The sequence below is a fragment of the Hylaeus volcanicus genome, chromosome 6 (assembly GCF_026283585.1).
Source record: "Hylaeus volcanicus isolate JK05 chromosome 6, UHH_iyHylVolc1.0_haploid, whole genome shotgun sequence".
Classification (NCBI taxonomy): Eukaryota; Metazoa; Arthropoda; class Insecta; order Hymenoptera; family Colletidae; genus Hylaeus; species Hylaeus volcanicus.
The window spans coordinates 16626111-16641306 of NC_071981.1; the positions used below are offsets into that span (position 1 = coordinate 16626111).

General features: G+C 38.1%; 2 protein-coding genes across 5 annotated transcripts in view; one reads left to right on the forward strand and one right to left on the reverse strand.

The window, feature by feature from the left end:
• LOC128878163 (coiled-coil domain-containing protein 137) overlaps positions 1-4850 on the reverse strand; it is a 36091-nt gene extending 31241 nt beyond the window's left edge. The window contains exon 1 of the mRNA XM_054126126.1: positions 4818-4850. Within this exon, the coding sequence (XP_053982101.1) occupies positions 4818-4835 (18 nt within the window). The 5' untranslated portion in view covers positions 4836-4850. The remainder of the gene's footprint in view (positions 1-4817) is intronic.
• LOC128878156 (inward rectifier potassium channel 2-like) overlaps positions 1-15145 on the forward strand; it is a 42255-nt gene extending 27110 nt beyond the window's left edge. The window contains exon 10 of one of the 4 annotated variants that reach the window (XM_054126108.1): positions 12842-13625. The gene's annotated coding sequence lies outside the window, so the exon portion shown is untranslated. Of the gene's footprint in view, positions 1-50; positions 1664-12841; positions 13626-15014 lie in introns of those variants that run through there. The other 3 variants (XM_054126109.1, XM_054126110.1, XM_054126107.1) reach the window with 3 other exon arrangements.
• Positions 15146-15196: the final 51 nt, after the last annotated feature.

The window sequence follows — 15196 nt, forward strand, 5'->3', positions numbered from 1 at the left end:
CAGGCGATTTGAAACAATCACCCTTTTAAAACAACTCGACTTCACTGTAGATTGGGCTTCTAAATTGTTCTAACTGGGACACAAAGACGTCATGCGGAGTAGCTTTCATGCGCGCCTGGTGGCTTGCGTTCGCCTAACCGAGCCGCATCCGTTCCGGTTCTTCCGATCCTCGTTGTTCCTCCGCGTTTCTTTCGTCTGTTTTGTCGCTTGTTTGCGCGAACTCTGATCGTAAACGCGGAGAACCCTGTTCGGGAGAGCGAGTCGAGGCGAACTAGACTCACCGGTGGCTGGAATCTAAAGAATCGCAAGTATTCTGATTCACTCGCGATCCCGATCAACGTTCCGCTATTTCGATGCATTGCTGACTGCATCGCGTACGGGGTATAAATAGAACAGATTGCGCTCAAGTTAGAATGCGTTTTTCAGCAACGGCTCTCTATAAATCTGCTGCATCGACGCGACGTGCTCTTTCTCAGAAACATAACGTCAAATCAACTTGGATCGTATTCGAGGCTTTCTCCACCTGATCTTTTAGGATACCATGCGAACAACTGACACTGACGCTGACCTTCCTCTAGCTCGGGTACCTCGGGGTTGCTGAGCCCGTACTGTAGCTACAAATACCGCTACAGCCCCTGAGAGCACATACTGTTATCGCGCAACTTCTCTACGTTCTGTTTCAGATTCTAATGAGTTATATCTCAGTAACGGCGCGGTCAATAATTGTTATTTTCTTTTTTGAATGGTTTGTCTCTTTGAGGAAAAATAAAATTCAAGCTACACAGAAGAACAGTGTCAACAACTTGCTAACGCGTTTTGACTTGTACACATTTCTGATTCCTCTTATTGTACTTTTAGGGTTGGTTCATAGGATTGCCACAAGAATGAAAAACTTTAAATAAAATAGTAAAGCTAAGCAAAAAGTGGGATTAGTTTTTAACCCACTTAACTTCAAAAAGTTACAATATCGATTTTTATAACATATCAAATTTTCAACGAGTTGCTAAATCGCATTTTGCTTTGAAAAATTCACCTGAAAATCTGTATGTATTATAAGGGTCTGTGTTACAATTATAAAATTGTGATATCGTTTTTCATCAAATTGGGATGGTCAAATTAAATCCTAATAGGTTCGTATAATTCATATTTAACGAAAGAACCTTCATTAAAATCCTGCATTAAATAAATCCACGGAAGAACTACCTTAAGCCATATTCGTAACAATTTCTATCGGTAACAAGCGAACCGTGCCATGAGTTAGGTGATTGGTAGCCGATGAATCGCGAAACGAGCATGGGTAAAGTGATCCCTACGCGACGCAGGCCAATACGAGCATGTCATTTGACCCCTGAAGAAGTTAACCGGACTGCTGACGAAACGTCCGAGTATCTTATCCAAAGAACACAGCTTGCACCCGGAAGACTCAGTTAGTATCGAGTTAACTTGAAATTAAACGGAGCCCGAGTCGAATCAGGCACGAGTTGTCGGGCCCGTGCTACGATTTAAGCCAATAAAAAGCGCCACGCTGAGATAAGTTTCCTCGTATTTAATTTTATGTTAATCGGGTGATTATATACATAACGTAAAGGAAGGATAGCTGTTTGGAGAGATACAATTTGAAATATCGGTGTGATTTCTTAGTGGTAACAGTGACAAGAGTTTCGACGATGACTGACCTTTGGAAAGATTTAGTATAGTGGTCGAATTACGCTGGATCTTTCTGTACAGCACGATTCACAAATGCGTGTTTATTTTCTATGCATATACGTTGAGTGAAGTTTACGCGGCTACAAAGTCAAACTGTGGCACGTTCGAAGTAAACGTGTGATTGATAGGACAAAGTTAAACGAGTCCGGAAATCGTAGGTTTAAATGACGGGTCGGAATGATCTTAACGACAATGAGCCAAAATAAAAGATCACCATAATTTTAGCGATGGACGATTTTATTCTGACAAGGACGAGCTTGAATTTTGAACATGACTGGGCTCAAAATGTGGGAATTGACGAATGTAAACAAACCGTAAAGCTTTAGACGTATCCGACTAGATATTTGTATAAAATATGATATTAAACATCGAGATTGCAACATTGAATTTACTGTGCATGCTAGCGAAAGCTCGTGATCAGACTGTGAATGTTCATGCACGTAATATACCGGATGTTCATTTGAAAAGTTATCACATGAATATATTAAAAATACGAATTCCATTTATCTGTTTCACTCTGAGTAAAAATTTGAATTTATATTATGGAATAAAAAGGAAGAGAAATATGGGTTTCAATTAAAATATAAATGTACGATGTACGGTGAAAAGTAAACATTACACAGGGTTTTCTAAAAGGAGCTTTGAGAAATTGTTTTTTTAATAAGACACGAAATGGAATATATGCGTTCTTTTTATATCTAATGAAAATATAAACGTTCGGTTTAATTTAAGTGTCTACGCTGACAGGTGTATTTCGTTATCAAACACCAAAATTCTACAGCTCTTTTTGATAAATCCTTTGTAATGTTGTTTTTCATCATATATCATGTATTTATGTTTCAATTGTTCTACTATTCTTTGGTTCGATTTCCTTGACTTGAGCAAAGTGGTAAAACATATTTCCCAATTATCGAACGAAAATGTAACCGTTCGACCGAATAAAAATTGCAAATAAATTATCTAGCGTTGGTTTCGTTCGTCATCCGTATATCCGAATCAAATTTTACCCATCTCTGGTTCGTGCTGGTACGTCGAGGTATTCCACGTTGTGATGCAATACGCGATGGGTTGAAGGGCAGATGGATGAGTAGAGGATTAAGTGGATCCAGAGAGCCGTAGGTTAGACGACACGACAGGATGAGTTTAGTGGCGGGAAGTGCCCTCGTTATCACGCCAGTCAATTGTTTAATCTCGACCTGGCCTCTTCCCTCTTCGTCCCCACTTCTTGAGCCAGGTTTCCACACACACGAGCCATGACACCACGCGAAACACGCTAAACCAGCTATCAAGTGTCTGGAACACGTAGATTCGTTCGCGAACTTGTACCCCTGTTTTCGAGCCGCTTTGCACCTGTTTCCAGCTCTGCAAACTCGTCAACCGCGAAAACAACAATTGAAGCTTTCGCTCGTTCTACGCGCTGATTGTTCCACTTTTCGAGCCTCCCGGAAGATACTCTTTCCTTGATTTCAACGTGGGATAAATTCCTCCGTGTAAAATCCACGTTCGTAGCGTTATCTCAATTGACGAGTGGCTCAAGTTAGAATTACGAAAAAATGAGTTTATTATAGGACTAGTAAGTATTAAGAGTGTTCGTTTCATTTACCAAATTTAACGTATACCAAACCTACGTATTATTTGGTTTATATTGGTAAAAAATACAAGTCGATTTTAAATCAAGTCAATAATTTTCAAATCGTTTTGAACAAATCTTAAGGGCGATCAGAATTTATGTAAGAAAAGAATTACATCAACTTCTTTTCTATCTTTTCCGTTAAAGGAAACATATAATGAAATTTGATATTTTGCCATCAAACTTTTCTTCTTCTATATACGATACATACATTCTTTCTTTCTTTCATGCTCGCCTTCTTTTTTATCCTTTTCTTTTCTCTCAAATTCTGACAATGTATACCGATACTCAGAAGATCCTTGTACAAAGATCATTTCAGTGTCCAGAACAAAGTCTGAGAAATAAACGATTCATCGTAATGAAGATTGGATCCTCAGGAGTTAGCTTCCCTCTGTGCAAATTCTTCGAGGAGAGAGCCGACATTCCTTTAAAGAAAACTTTCCGCAGTTCAATCTTCTTAAACGAAAGGAAACGATTTCCCGGGTTTTTTTTAGCGCCAGTGACCTTCGTTACGTAAGACCAGTTCGGTTGCAATTCCGCAACATGATTTTTCCGACATTTTCGTATTATCGTGATTCTCTCCATTTCTTATTCAAAACAGCCATTGTCTGCACGACAATGAGCACTGTCTAGAATGACAGCCGACGAGCGAGGATAGAAAAAACGGCGAAGCATATCACCTTGCAACGCGAATTGCGACATCCTCCTCCGGGTTTGTCCTCGGTCTGATATGCTGATTATACTTGCACTATCTTGCGAATAATAATTCGCGTGTTTCTATTCGCACCTGAAATCGTCGATCGACTTTTCCATCGAATTGTATCGAATTCGCTAGAGATTAATTTCATTATGGCTCGATGTAAGAACTTTAAGTAAATTATGTATCGGTAATATATGTATGTAGAACTCGCAAGGGAAGTGAGTTTCACATGTGGGACAAACCGAAAACTTTGAATTTTTGCAGAAATAAAGCTCATGGAAACCCAATTACAGTGAAAAATAATATCAAGACATGCTCCATATAATTAATATTTACTTCTTTAATTAAATGTTCTCTTCGTGGTAAAAGGTGTAGATAAATAGACGACATAAAAATGCATTTGGTATTTTGCTAGAAACCCATAAAAGTTTTTGAGCGATGGTACTACGTCACTTTTATCTTCCAGAGAAATGAAGAAAGGTAATAAAGCAAAATGTATCACATATATAACTCATTAATGCATCGTGAAACATAAAATATTGCGTGTCTAACTAATGAAATGAAAGAAACGTCTAGGATAAAAAAAAAAGAGAAAATACACCAGCCGGGGCTAGTGACCTGATGGTCGATGGATCGTAAAAAAACCTTATTTGAAAAAAGAAAATAAATGCTAAACCCAACGATTCATGACTGCGAATACACCTGTCGCGAAGAAAGACTCGCTTCGTTCGCTATAAAAGTTACCGCGGCTTCACCGACCGCGAGAAAAAGAGTAATTACCGCGAAAAACACTTTCATTGCACACTTGTTTGCCTCATTTTCACGGCAATCATGACCAAGATAGCCGTCTCCGAAGGTCGTCACACTTTTAAAACGGAGTCAACGTAAACGGTACGACAGTCACGCGCGCGGTGTACGTTTCGCTGTTTAAATAAAAACGACAGGAAATTTCAGAGGAACGAATCTTCCGTGCGAATTCATGAATGAGTTATGCGGACGTAATTAACGTGGTGGACGCGTGCGATTACGACTGACTCAACGTTAGTCAGCGGACGAGGAAATATCGTTGTGGATCGTGCAAATGGAAAACATTTTTGCCGTTCTTTGCGTCACATGATGTTTCGATTAAAGCAAATTAGTCGAGAAAAAAGCTTTCGATACACCACGCAATACCTGGACAAGAAGGAATAGCTGAATTACAAGTTTTATTTTAAATACACTAAATGTAAAATTCCATCCAGTCTCTTCAGCATTGAATGCATACAATTCGACGTTAAGGATGATGTAATTGCATGCTATTCCTTCAGCAAAACAATTTTCAGATTTTCTTTAATATTTATGATACGAGTTCGATATTTCTGTCCAGAATAGTTTCATCAATCTATTCTATTTAATTTCAAATTAGCCGAATAAAACTCATAATTGCTTGTGTGTATCTAAGCAATAAGAACTAATTGAATTTTGCTCTTGGTATTTTCACGATTTGTTTTATTTACAAAAACTAAAGTATGTTGTTGTCACTCTAGCACCTGGAATCAAAACGCCGCGTCATTTCCATTTCTTAATGAATCAGCTGCCCGAGAAGTCCCAATGTGTCCAAGTTTCTAATTAAACCATGCGTCATACGCAAGAAAGAACACGAAGTTTCTAAAATTCTACCAGCGACGACCTTGTGATGCTGTTCGTAGAGCGGGTTACGATATATGATAATAATGATTCAGCGCGAATAAAAGTCGACATCGTTTGAACTCTGCGAACAATATGTTGCCTAACAGTTGAGAGTACTCCTATTGATACAATCACTAGATGATACTTCCACTGTTGCATACAAAAGATTTATTACAAGTATTTCTTCTTAGGATTACCGAACGTGAATATTAATCTACCAAGTTCCACCTATAATAAATAAATCAATAATGAAATTTATGCTTGTGTAAACATACGAATAGTTTTTCCCAGTTAGCACAACACCCTCGTCTAAGAAGCTCGATGCTTCGAGAGTTTCTTTGCAACTTCATTCATGGTTTCGGCGACTCTCTCTACCGAAAGATCGCAACATTCCAAAATTAATGGCAATTGCACAGAGTATTTTGACGGATCCGGTCACTCGGCGAACTCGGTGGTCGTCAAAGTGCTCATCGAAACGTCACGGTCTCCGTCCTCGTTGACGTAATTGGTTATTATCACGGCGAAGTGTGTCCCCTATTAGTGGATACCAGTGTACACACTGGCTCTTGTTAGTGCGCATTAGCGTGTACAGCGGTGCACACGAGGCAATGCACCGCGAACGCACGTGCTTTGCTCGCGAGACAATCGCGGGATGGACGAAAAATGAATTAACGAGCACGTTCGTGCGTTCGAGAATGAAGTAATGAGCGGGAGTACCGCTCGTGAGAAATAACGGATCGAAATTTAGTGGGCCATAGACGATTACGAATCGTTGTGTCAATTGGTAAATGTTGAAGACACGCCTTGAAGTGGAAAAAGTGACGTAGGTATTTCTATCGGTTAAACTGATTGTGAGAAACTATTTGCTGTGATTCTGGCTAGCAGGTCGAGGATAGTCGATCATTTCCTGGTAATCGAGTCAAATTTGTATTCCATTCACCTACACTTAGGGTTCGTAGCTGTTAGGCGCTTGGGTGGCAATTACCGAATCTTTGAATTTTATTTTTGTTGATTGCGGTAAATTAAATTTTGTCACATATACTTTGTTAAAGTCGTTAACGAAATTTAACACAAAGAGGGTTATACTTAGTAAGGTCTGTATTGAGCACCTAATACATATTTCAAATATAATCTATTTTATTTTAAAGTCTTCCCGACAGCTGTACATTCTCTACTATATTCTATAGGAATTAAAGATAAAATATCTTTTCGTTCGTCTCCAATGTCATCTAAACCAAACGCGTTTCAACGTCCCCCACGTAACGCCCAACACTTGTCGATAAATTAGTACATCTGAAGAGGATCGCATCACGCATAATGAGACATCTCAGTTCCCTGCTTAATTAACATCCTTCCAAAAATCCCATGTCTGAATCAGCCTACACTTGTTTTGACGTCATCAAATATACACGAGATCTATCAATAGTTCGATGAATTCCTATGCCATCAATTCAACGAGACGTGATCGAAAACTTTCTAAAATTCGTAGTCAACGATCAATGAGCAATCCAACAAACTTTCAAAGTGACGAAAAATTAAGTAACTTTTCATTTTAATGCATTCAGTTTTCTAAAATGTTAAGAATAGAAAAATTTAATTTGAGTTATATCATTCAATTCTATTCTTATGTACAAAATATGCCATCGTTATTGTTTGTAATAGGTATCGTTAAAAACGTATCGACTTCCGTATATCGAATATTTAATTAATGCACAGAACGAAATACACTTAATATTGTACGCCATAGAAGAAAGTTACTATTGTGTGCACGGTGAGATCGTCGAGAAATCATTCATTTCGAATTCTTGGGTCGTAAGGAAACACTTTGTGCAAACAGAACATTCAGCAGTTGGAGCGAGTACAACAGACTTAAAGAGAAACGTTTCGCACTCGTTAATCATAAAAGTGTAGTTTTATTGCTCTTGTGTGCAAATTCTCTTATCGAAGCACTCTTGTCCCCCAATTAAATTACATAACGGATGTTCTACTGTACTTGTTTCCACGAAGTCTTCGATCTACGTATGTCCAAACGAATCCAATAGGATGTGAATGAGACGACTGTGCGAACCAATCCGAGTGATTGATATCGGACTCTTCTTCCCATCGAGCTCAAAGCTTCATCCGATGTTTTGGAATATTATCCTCTTGTAGGATCCAGTTTTGATTCGTTATCCCCCAAAATCGACGTTTCGCAGATGCTAGCAAAGCCTTCACATACGTTTTCAATAATTTGTCAACATTCAAGTTACGTCTAAACAACTCCCCTGTTCTAAATCTCTAATTATTCAATTAATTGCTTAGCTAACGTGCTTACCGAGGAAATCATGTTAGAAAAAATGTATGCATACATGAAGCAAAGACTTCGTGAGAAAAAGTATTCATTTAGAAACGATTAATCAAAGAGATTCGCCAGGTATGGAGACCTTTGTCGCAAGAGAACGCTACCAACTTACAATCGGTAGAAAGTTGCCTCGGAGATGTTAATCAATTATTCACGCCGCTGCGCGCTGGTGTCTGAACACTATTAACATAAAAGCATCTTAGTTTTAATCGAGAAAAATCTATGTACGAAGAACTTTAATATTTATTCAGCCGATCACGATCTAATTAGACATACGTAGATTTGAGGTTTCATTTACGTACACTTTTGTTCTTTTTCAATAAATAATATACATGATTAGATATATGGTAACAAAAAACACAAGAGATAACTGTTACTGAGATGATAATATTAAATTTGAACATGAAGTTTTATTAGAATATACTTAATCATTCAGATTCAATTATGTTCACAGTCATGCCTTTTAACTTGTATACGTATTTTTAACATAACATTAATATAGTTGTATTTAATCATTTAAATAGAATAAGGAGCTCTTAAAATACGTTCTTTCGTAAAAAAGTGTTCTTCAAATTTGGTATGATTTTAACATGTTTTTTGTAAGACGAAAAGTAAAGAAACATTAAAATTCCATTTAGTCATCGTCGATGTCCACGTGGGTTTTTCTTGTATGAGAAAGTTGGTAAATAAAAGATTTTTTTAATCGATCTTCAACATGTAAACGTAGTAGAACGAAACTTTTAATGAATCAATAATGGCCATTTCGACTGAAAATCGGTTTTGGACATCTCGAATCAAAATTTATTTTAGTGGTTGCGATTATAAACCGATTTCAGCCACTTCGATCTGTGATCCATTCTACTTATTTCGATGTACAATCGATCCTAACCATTTCAATTCAAAACCGGTTTTAAATAGTCTCGATTCAAAATCGATTCCAATCACTTCGAACCAAAGCGGATCTTAGACTAATTCGATAAAAAATCGATCTTTAATCATTTCGGCTGAACATTAATTCATCGATTTTCAACAATCGAAACATTCCTATCTTTGCATACGTTTTCACGTTTGGAACCGCCAGTGATCCATTTGCAGAGATCAACAAAAGTCCGTCGGAGAAGACGTTCGCGACCAAGTACGTGACTCGATCGACGATTCTCGATCTCGTTGAGAAGTAGGAGGAAAAGGCTAAGTAAGAGAGAAAAGGGAAGGGATAAAGGCGGGCGAGGAAGGTGCGTTGACGTCACTGAACAAACTCGCTGCTCGGTACGCTCGTTGGCAACCCGATCGCAGTTTCACGATGTTTCAACGTCGACGTTGGCTCGCCAGCATTTTTCGATCGCTCGCCTCGTGAAGTCGGCGTTCAAACTCGCGAGAAATCGGCCCGCTCGCGAGACCTCGAGCCTCGACGAACAGTGCGGTGTACCCGTTGGGCGGGAAATTTGAAATTCGAAAAACGACAGGATCGAACGACATCTGTGCACCAACAGGAACCACGTGGTCCGACCTGTCGACGACTACGGCTTGAAATTCCACACCGGAAGCAGCGAGACGACGTCGGCGTCGTGTTCCGAATCGAATCCACGCGTCACGATCGAGGCGCGTTCTCCAAGCGATTCCAGGCGGGGTCTTCCCATGGATTTTCGCGGCGATCGTTGGTATCACTGGCGCGTTTGAAAGGTAAACGTCGGTGACGTGAGAGAATGCGTTAATTGATCGGCGCGATCGTTCTGTCGGTGACGATTCACGTGATCTCCAACGGAAAGACAATGAAGCGCATGGTCGGATGATCAGTGATTAATGGCAGCCAGGACGCGAATTTTCCGAACATCCGATCGCGTGTCGACCTCGTTTCTTCTACGCGAACCAGCCCCGCGGTGTCGTGCACGACGGTTTTCGCAACGAAAAATGGATACGATTCGACGTTCGATTGACGATTCGTGACGTTTCATAACCATACATCGATCGGAATACCATAATGTATTCCGATTTCGAGCACGGTAGAACCTGTATTATATGAACACCCGTTATGTGAATTTTCTAGGATGTTTTTGCAATGCTATTGGTACACGAACATACCAGTGTATACATATTGCCTTCTACAGAATGGAATTTATTTTTCTAAAAACAAGGTGGATTGAACAATATCGTTTCATTTTGTATTCTACGTATAAATTCATTTACGAAGAAACTCTGTTCATTTAACTTCATCTTAAGTAATAATAAGTGCCGACCACTCCTTGTTCTGTTACGTGAAAATTCTCTTGTCTGAACAATTTTGTCTCCCAATTAGTTCACATAACGGAGGTTCTACTGTAACAGTAAATTGAATTCAACGTAATTATTCGACGGTAAATTGTAGCTGTATCTCAAGTATCTTTGAGTGTACGTTTCAATTTTCGTTTTTTCAACCAGGAGTTTGTGAAACTGCGCATTGACAATCAGGCGGAAATTTAACACTGACAGCTGAACGTTTCGTGTAAAGACTGCCGTCTGCCGCCTGAGCTGATTAGCGTTTGTAGTGCAAAGACACTTGAGATTGCTAGAAATGTTATCATAAATAGAGATAATATAATGAATGCACGATGCAAGGTTGAAGTCTGCGTAAGGATGAAAATTGGATGCCTTTCGATTTTCTTTTGGTAATTAACATTGATAAATGACAAACTGAGATTTTATGCTCACAATTTTACGATTATTGATGAGAGACGAATGAAAGATTTTTGTTGATTGTAATTGTAAGTAATTTTAGATGTACTTTGTACAAGATTGAAATGATAGGTTTAAAGCAACTACTAAATTTCGTAACAAACAAACAGGAGAATGATGGTAAACGTACATTGCATTACTCGATTCCTTGAGATATTCTTGAAGACAATAAAATCGTTTATCGATTAGATTGATCGACAAGGAAGGCGCCGGTTGGCGTAAAAAGGACCAATTAAAATCGATACGATGCTTCGGCTTCGGCGAAGAATACCGTTTCTATTACTCCGACCCTGATTACGTTTTACAAGTTTGATTGCAACGATAATCGTGCCATCGGTTGATATCGTTCGTGTAAACTGTTTAAGAAACTTCGCGCACATGGTGTTGTAAATATTTAGGAAGAGAGAAAGAGGAGAGAAATCTAAATTATTCTTTCGAATGAACAGGACTGGCAATACTTTTAACGGTAATTGCACGTTTTCATTAATTAATTTTGGTAACATGTAACTCTTATGAAAACAGTTTTATTGCGTTATATAGTCATCGGTGTGTTTATCGTAAGCGTTCAGTCTCTAAAAGCTAATAATTGTAGCCTAAACTTTGTAAAGTTTCTTTTGGAAGACTTTTTACATACAAAGTTATTAACAGTACCTTCGAAAAACATTTTAATTTGAAAGCAAGAATAAATAAAAACAAATAACAAGTATACATTGAAAGAAATTGTTCTTCGGCGGAAATAAATTCTTTTGTATCTCCAGTCTATTTCTCATTGAACTTTTCGCGTGATCGTATTTCAAGATCATCCAAGTTTTACGTAAGCTCTAGCTTGTTTCCCTTGTAAATTCTGTTCTTAGAAGAAAAATATCATCGCAATTGGTCGCTAAGTCGAAAGTAGAATTTAAGTTACATTTCAACTAAGAAGAGCAGAATTAAGCGTATCAACGTACATTTATTGTATTTTTATAAACATGTTTGAAAAGTATGGAGTATGTCAATCAAATGTATGTACAAAGAATACAAAGAAATATCGTGAAGATATTATCGAGATTTCTGGAAGACAATCAAAGATGCTGGCAAAACAAAGTGGGAAACTCACACGTTTCCTTGTTATAGAAAATGCAAAGTCAGCAACTATGATAACACCAGCGGATCTAGAACTTTCAGAGCCTGACGATAATAACTTTGAGGGGCCCTTTTCTTATATCGAAATGTTTTATGAAGGACCAATATTATAATTTTACCTCGGTAAAATTAAAGTTCGTAAACAAATTAAGCAGAACAGTCGTAAATTTAGCAGAATCTTCTATATACATTTATAAATAAACATGACAAATGTCAAAAGTTTATGTCAAGTACTTTGATTACAAAAAAGTCTTGAAAATTGCCTCGAAACTGATAAAAAATTAAAAAGTTCACCCTTAATACGATACAAGGATGTTAACCCCTACAACCGTAATGTCATAGTTAGAATTCACGTTGAAAAAAAAATGTAGACGAGCATCCGGCGAAATTTGCGAATAATCGTTGGCTGTGTTTTGCAGTCAGGCACACGTGCCTGTAACGCGTGTTCGCACGTATGTAGCACCGTGTGTCTGCATTATCCCCGCCATAAGAGGTAAACGCCATGGCATCCGTTGGCACAATCTCGTTCAACGGGCGAGAATCTGAAACAGTTGCGAGCAGTTGCGAGTGCGACGCGCTCACGTGCGCTGCTCCTGCTGGAAAACGCGGGAAAACGTTCAATCCTCGAACGAGACGAGTCTGATCAGTGAGAATCTACTTCTACTTAGTTTTACTGCCTTTCGAAAATAACTTGGCACTTGTTTCACCAATTTATCAGCTTCTCTAATAGCTCTGAATTGAAATTTGACTGAAAACGCGGGAAAACGTTCAACCCTCGAACGAGACGTGTCTGATCAGTGAGAATCTACTTCTACTTAATTTCACCGTCTGTCGAAAATAACTTGATACTTGCTTCACCAACTTAACAACTTCTCTAGCAGTTTTGATTTGAATTTGCGAATATTCCATCGACATGTTTTATTCGAACTAGGACTTTGTTGTCTCATTTCTGATTTCCTTTTAGCTAAAGTGGACACACTTTTTCCTCTTGGCAGCCTCGACGTGAAACTTGGGATTACTTCTACTTGGGAAGTGAAATTGGAGATTCTAGACCGTTTTTCGGAGGATTTAAAACGACGTCCTTAATCCTGACACGAACATCCAGTTTCGGACAGTTAATGGAAATGTAATACTTAACGTAGCAGATTCTTAGAGAACTCTTCCTTAATATTTTATTTCGATCTGTTTAAAAGTTCTGGCTGAACAATTATAAATTACCTCTTTGACAAAATATACAGAGTTTTCAATTATACAACTTTCCATTTGCACTTGAAATCTCCTTGCTTTTATAAGCATTAAACGAGAAGGTTACTTTATAGTGAACATTAACAAGGAAGGAAATTATATTCGTAATTAATTGCTTGGTTTTAGTATTTTATTTCAATCTACTTTAAAGCTTCAGCTAAGAAATTGAAAATTATTATCCATGCAGTTAAGTATAAGAAAATATCTGGAATGCAACAGGTTTCACATCACTTTTTGCTACTCTTTTACTCGGAATCCCTTTGCTTTTAGAAATGCTACCGAGCAACTCGCTATGTAGCGAAGGTTACGCGTAAACAAGTTAATTACATGTACGCGCAATTTGCTTTTCATTTACGCAAACTCGTTTCCGATTATATTCAGACATAACCTAGCACAACTTCTGTTCATCTTTCTTTTGAGTATCAATTTAGAACTCCACTCTTTTTCATAAATAACGGACTGCATTTTTTACTAATCTCCTTTTTGCGAGAAATTAAATAGTTTTCTCTTTCTCGAAGAGAGGAAGCGATGCCGGGTGGAAACGAGCTCAAGGAGATAAGAGAACATTTACGCGCAAAATAAAGCGACTCAGAAAACGGAGAGGGTAATTTATGTTATTCTGTGAGGTAATCAACGTTTATTCAGTTTTCTCCTTTTCGTATTCCTTCAGATTTTCACGATAAACGTTACTTCGCTACAATAATTATAGTATTACTTTTAATATCTCGCGAGATCTCTTAATTTTATAATTACATGATTGATGGATCTAAAAAAAAAGAACTGTGGTTACGTTTCGAGACACGGTGCTATTTCTGAACGAAAATTCTCTTCTTCCTAGCAACGTTACGCGCACCTCGCCGTGATTCACAAATTAATTACGTCTCGCTGTAATCTGTAAATCTTCAAAATAATTATGCAATAGCTCATCGAAGACCTAATCTAGCCGACGTCACTCTTCCAAGTATACTTAATTTTCCATTCGTCTTCGATGTCTCATTTGTCACGTTTCATTATTTCCATCATTAAGTATTTAGACGCGTACACATATTGTACTCTCTCGTCAAACAAGATTCATCTTAAAACAATATAAAATAATGAAAGTATGATTAACCATTCCGGTTAAGAAACAAAATCTTAAAACCCCTTTTCGGAAAACCTATATAGTATTCTCTGCATTCTTGCAAAACGTGCTTTATGATGAAAATAAAATAAATCATTCGTACAACTATCTTGTTCGATGCCTTAACTTTCTCTCGGGGTATGGTTATCTTGAAACGATGTCAAATACAATAAAAATGTCAAAAACTCAAACTCTTCTCCTCGAAGTAAGAGATAGTATTTGGTTCCATCCATCAAGAAACATGTTCGAAGATAGTAAAATCACGACGACTTGGTGTGACTCATTCGCGCAATTATTTTGTGTGAATCACATTTTTCGGGCTAAATTCTTACAATAATATTAAATCCTTTGGTACATTACGAAGCATCCAATCATACTTTACGAGTTACTTCTACTGTGAATTATTCCACGCTTGGATTCTATATAATGTTAATGATACATTTTTATTTAAACTTTCCCTAAAAAACTTCTTTTCGTCGCTAACCTCCTTTTATAAATCAATGTGCGTTTATCGTTTCCTCTTGCGTTCACATATATATTTTAAAAGAACCGAGGGAGGATCGCAAATCAGTAACCGACACGCCGTTGTCTGTTTTTCGAAAAAGTAAAACAATTACTCGAAGACAACGACGGCTACAGAGTCGTTACCTTCGTCTGTCGTACAATTACACAATCGAACTTTGTCGAGACGATAAAAAAAAAACGCAAAAAAAGAAAAAAGAAAGATCGCGCCAAGCGTCGACTAAGAGTTACAATCGATTGTCGGCCGTAGGGACGCGGAATGGTGGGATTCCAAGAACGGAAGGGCGGTGCGAATGCCGGAGGAAAGTGAGAGGAAACGAAGAAACGATGGCAGAAAGCAGAACTTTGCTCTTCGTGGCCAACAGCCGTGAGTCATCGTCGCCTGGTGACGTCCGACTTCATTCATCCTCGATGCAGGAAAGCAAGGGACAA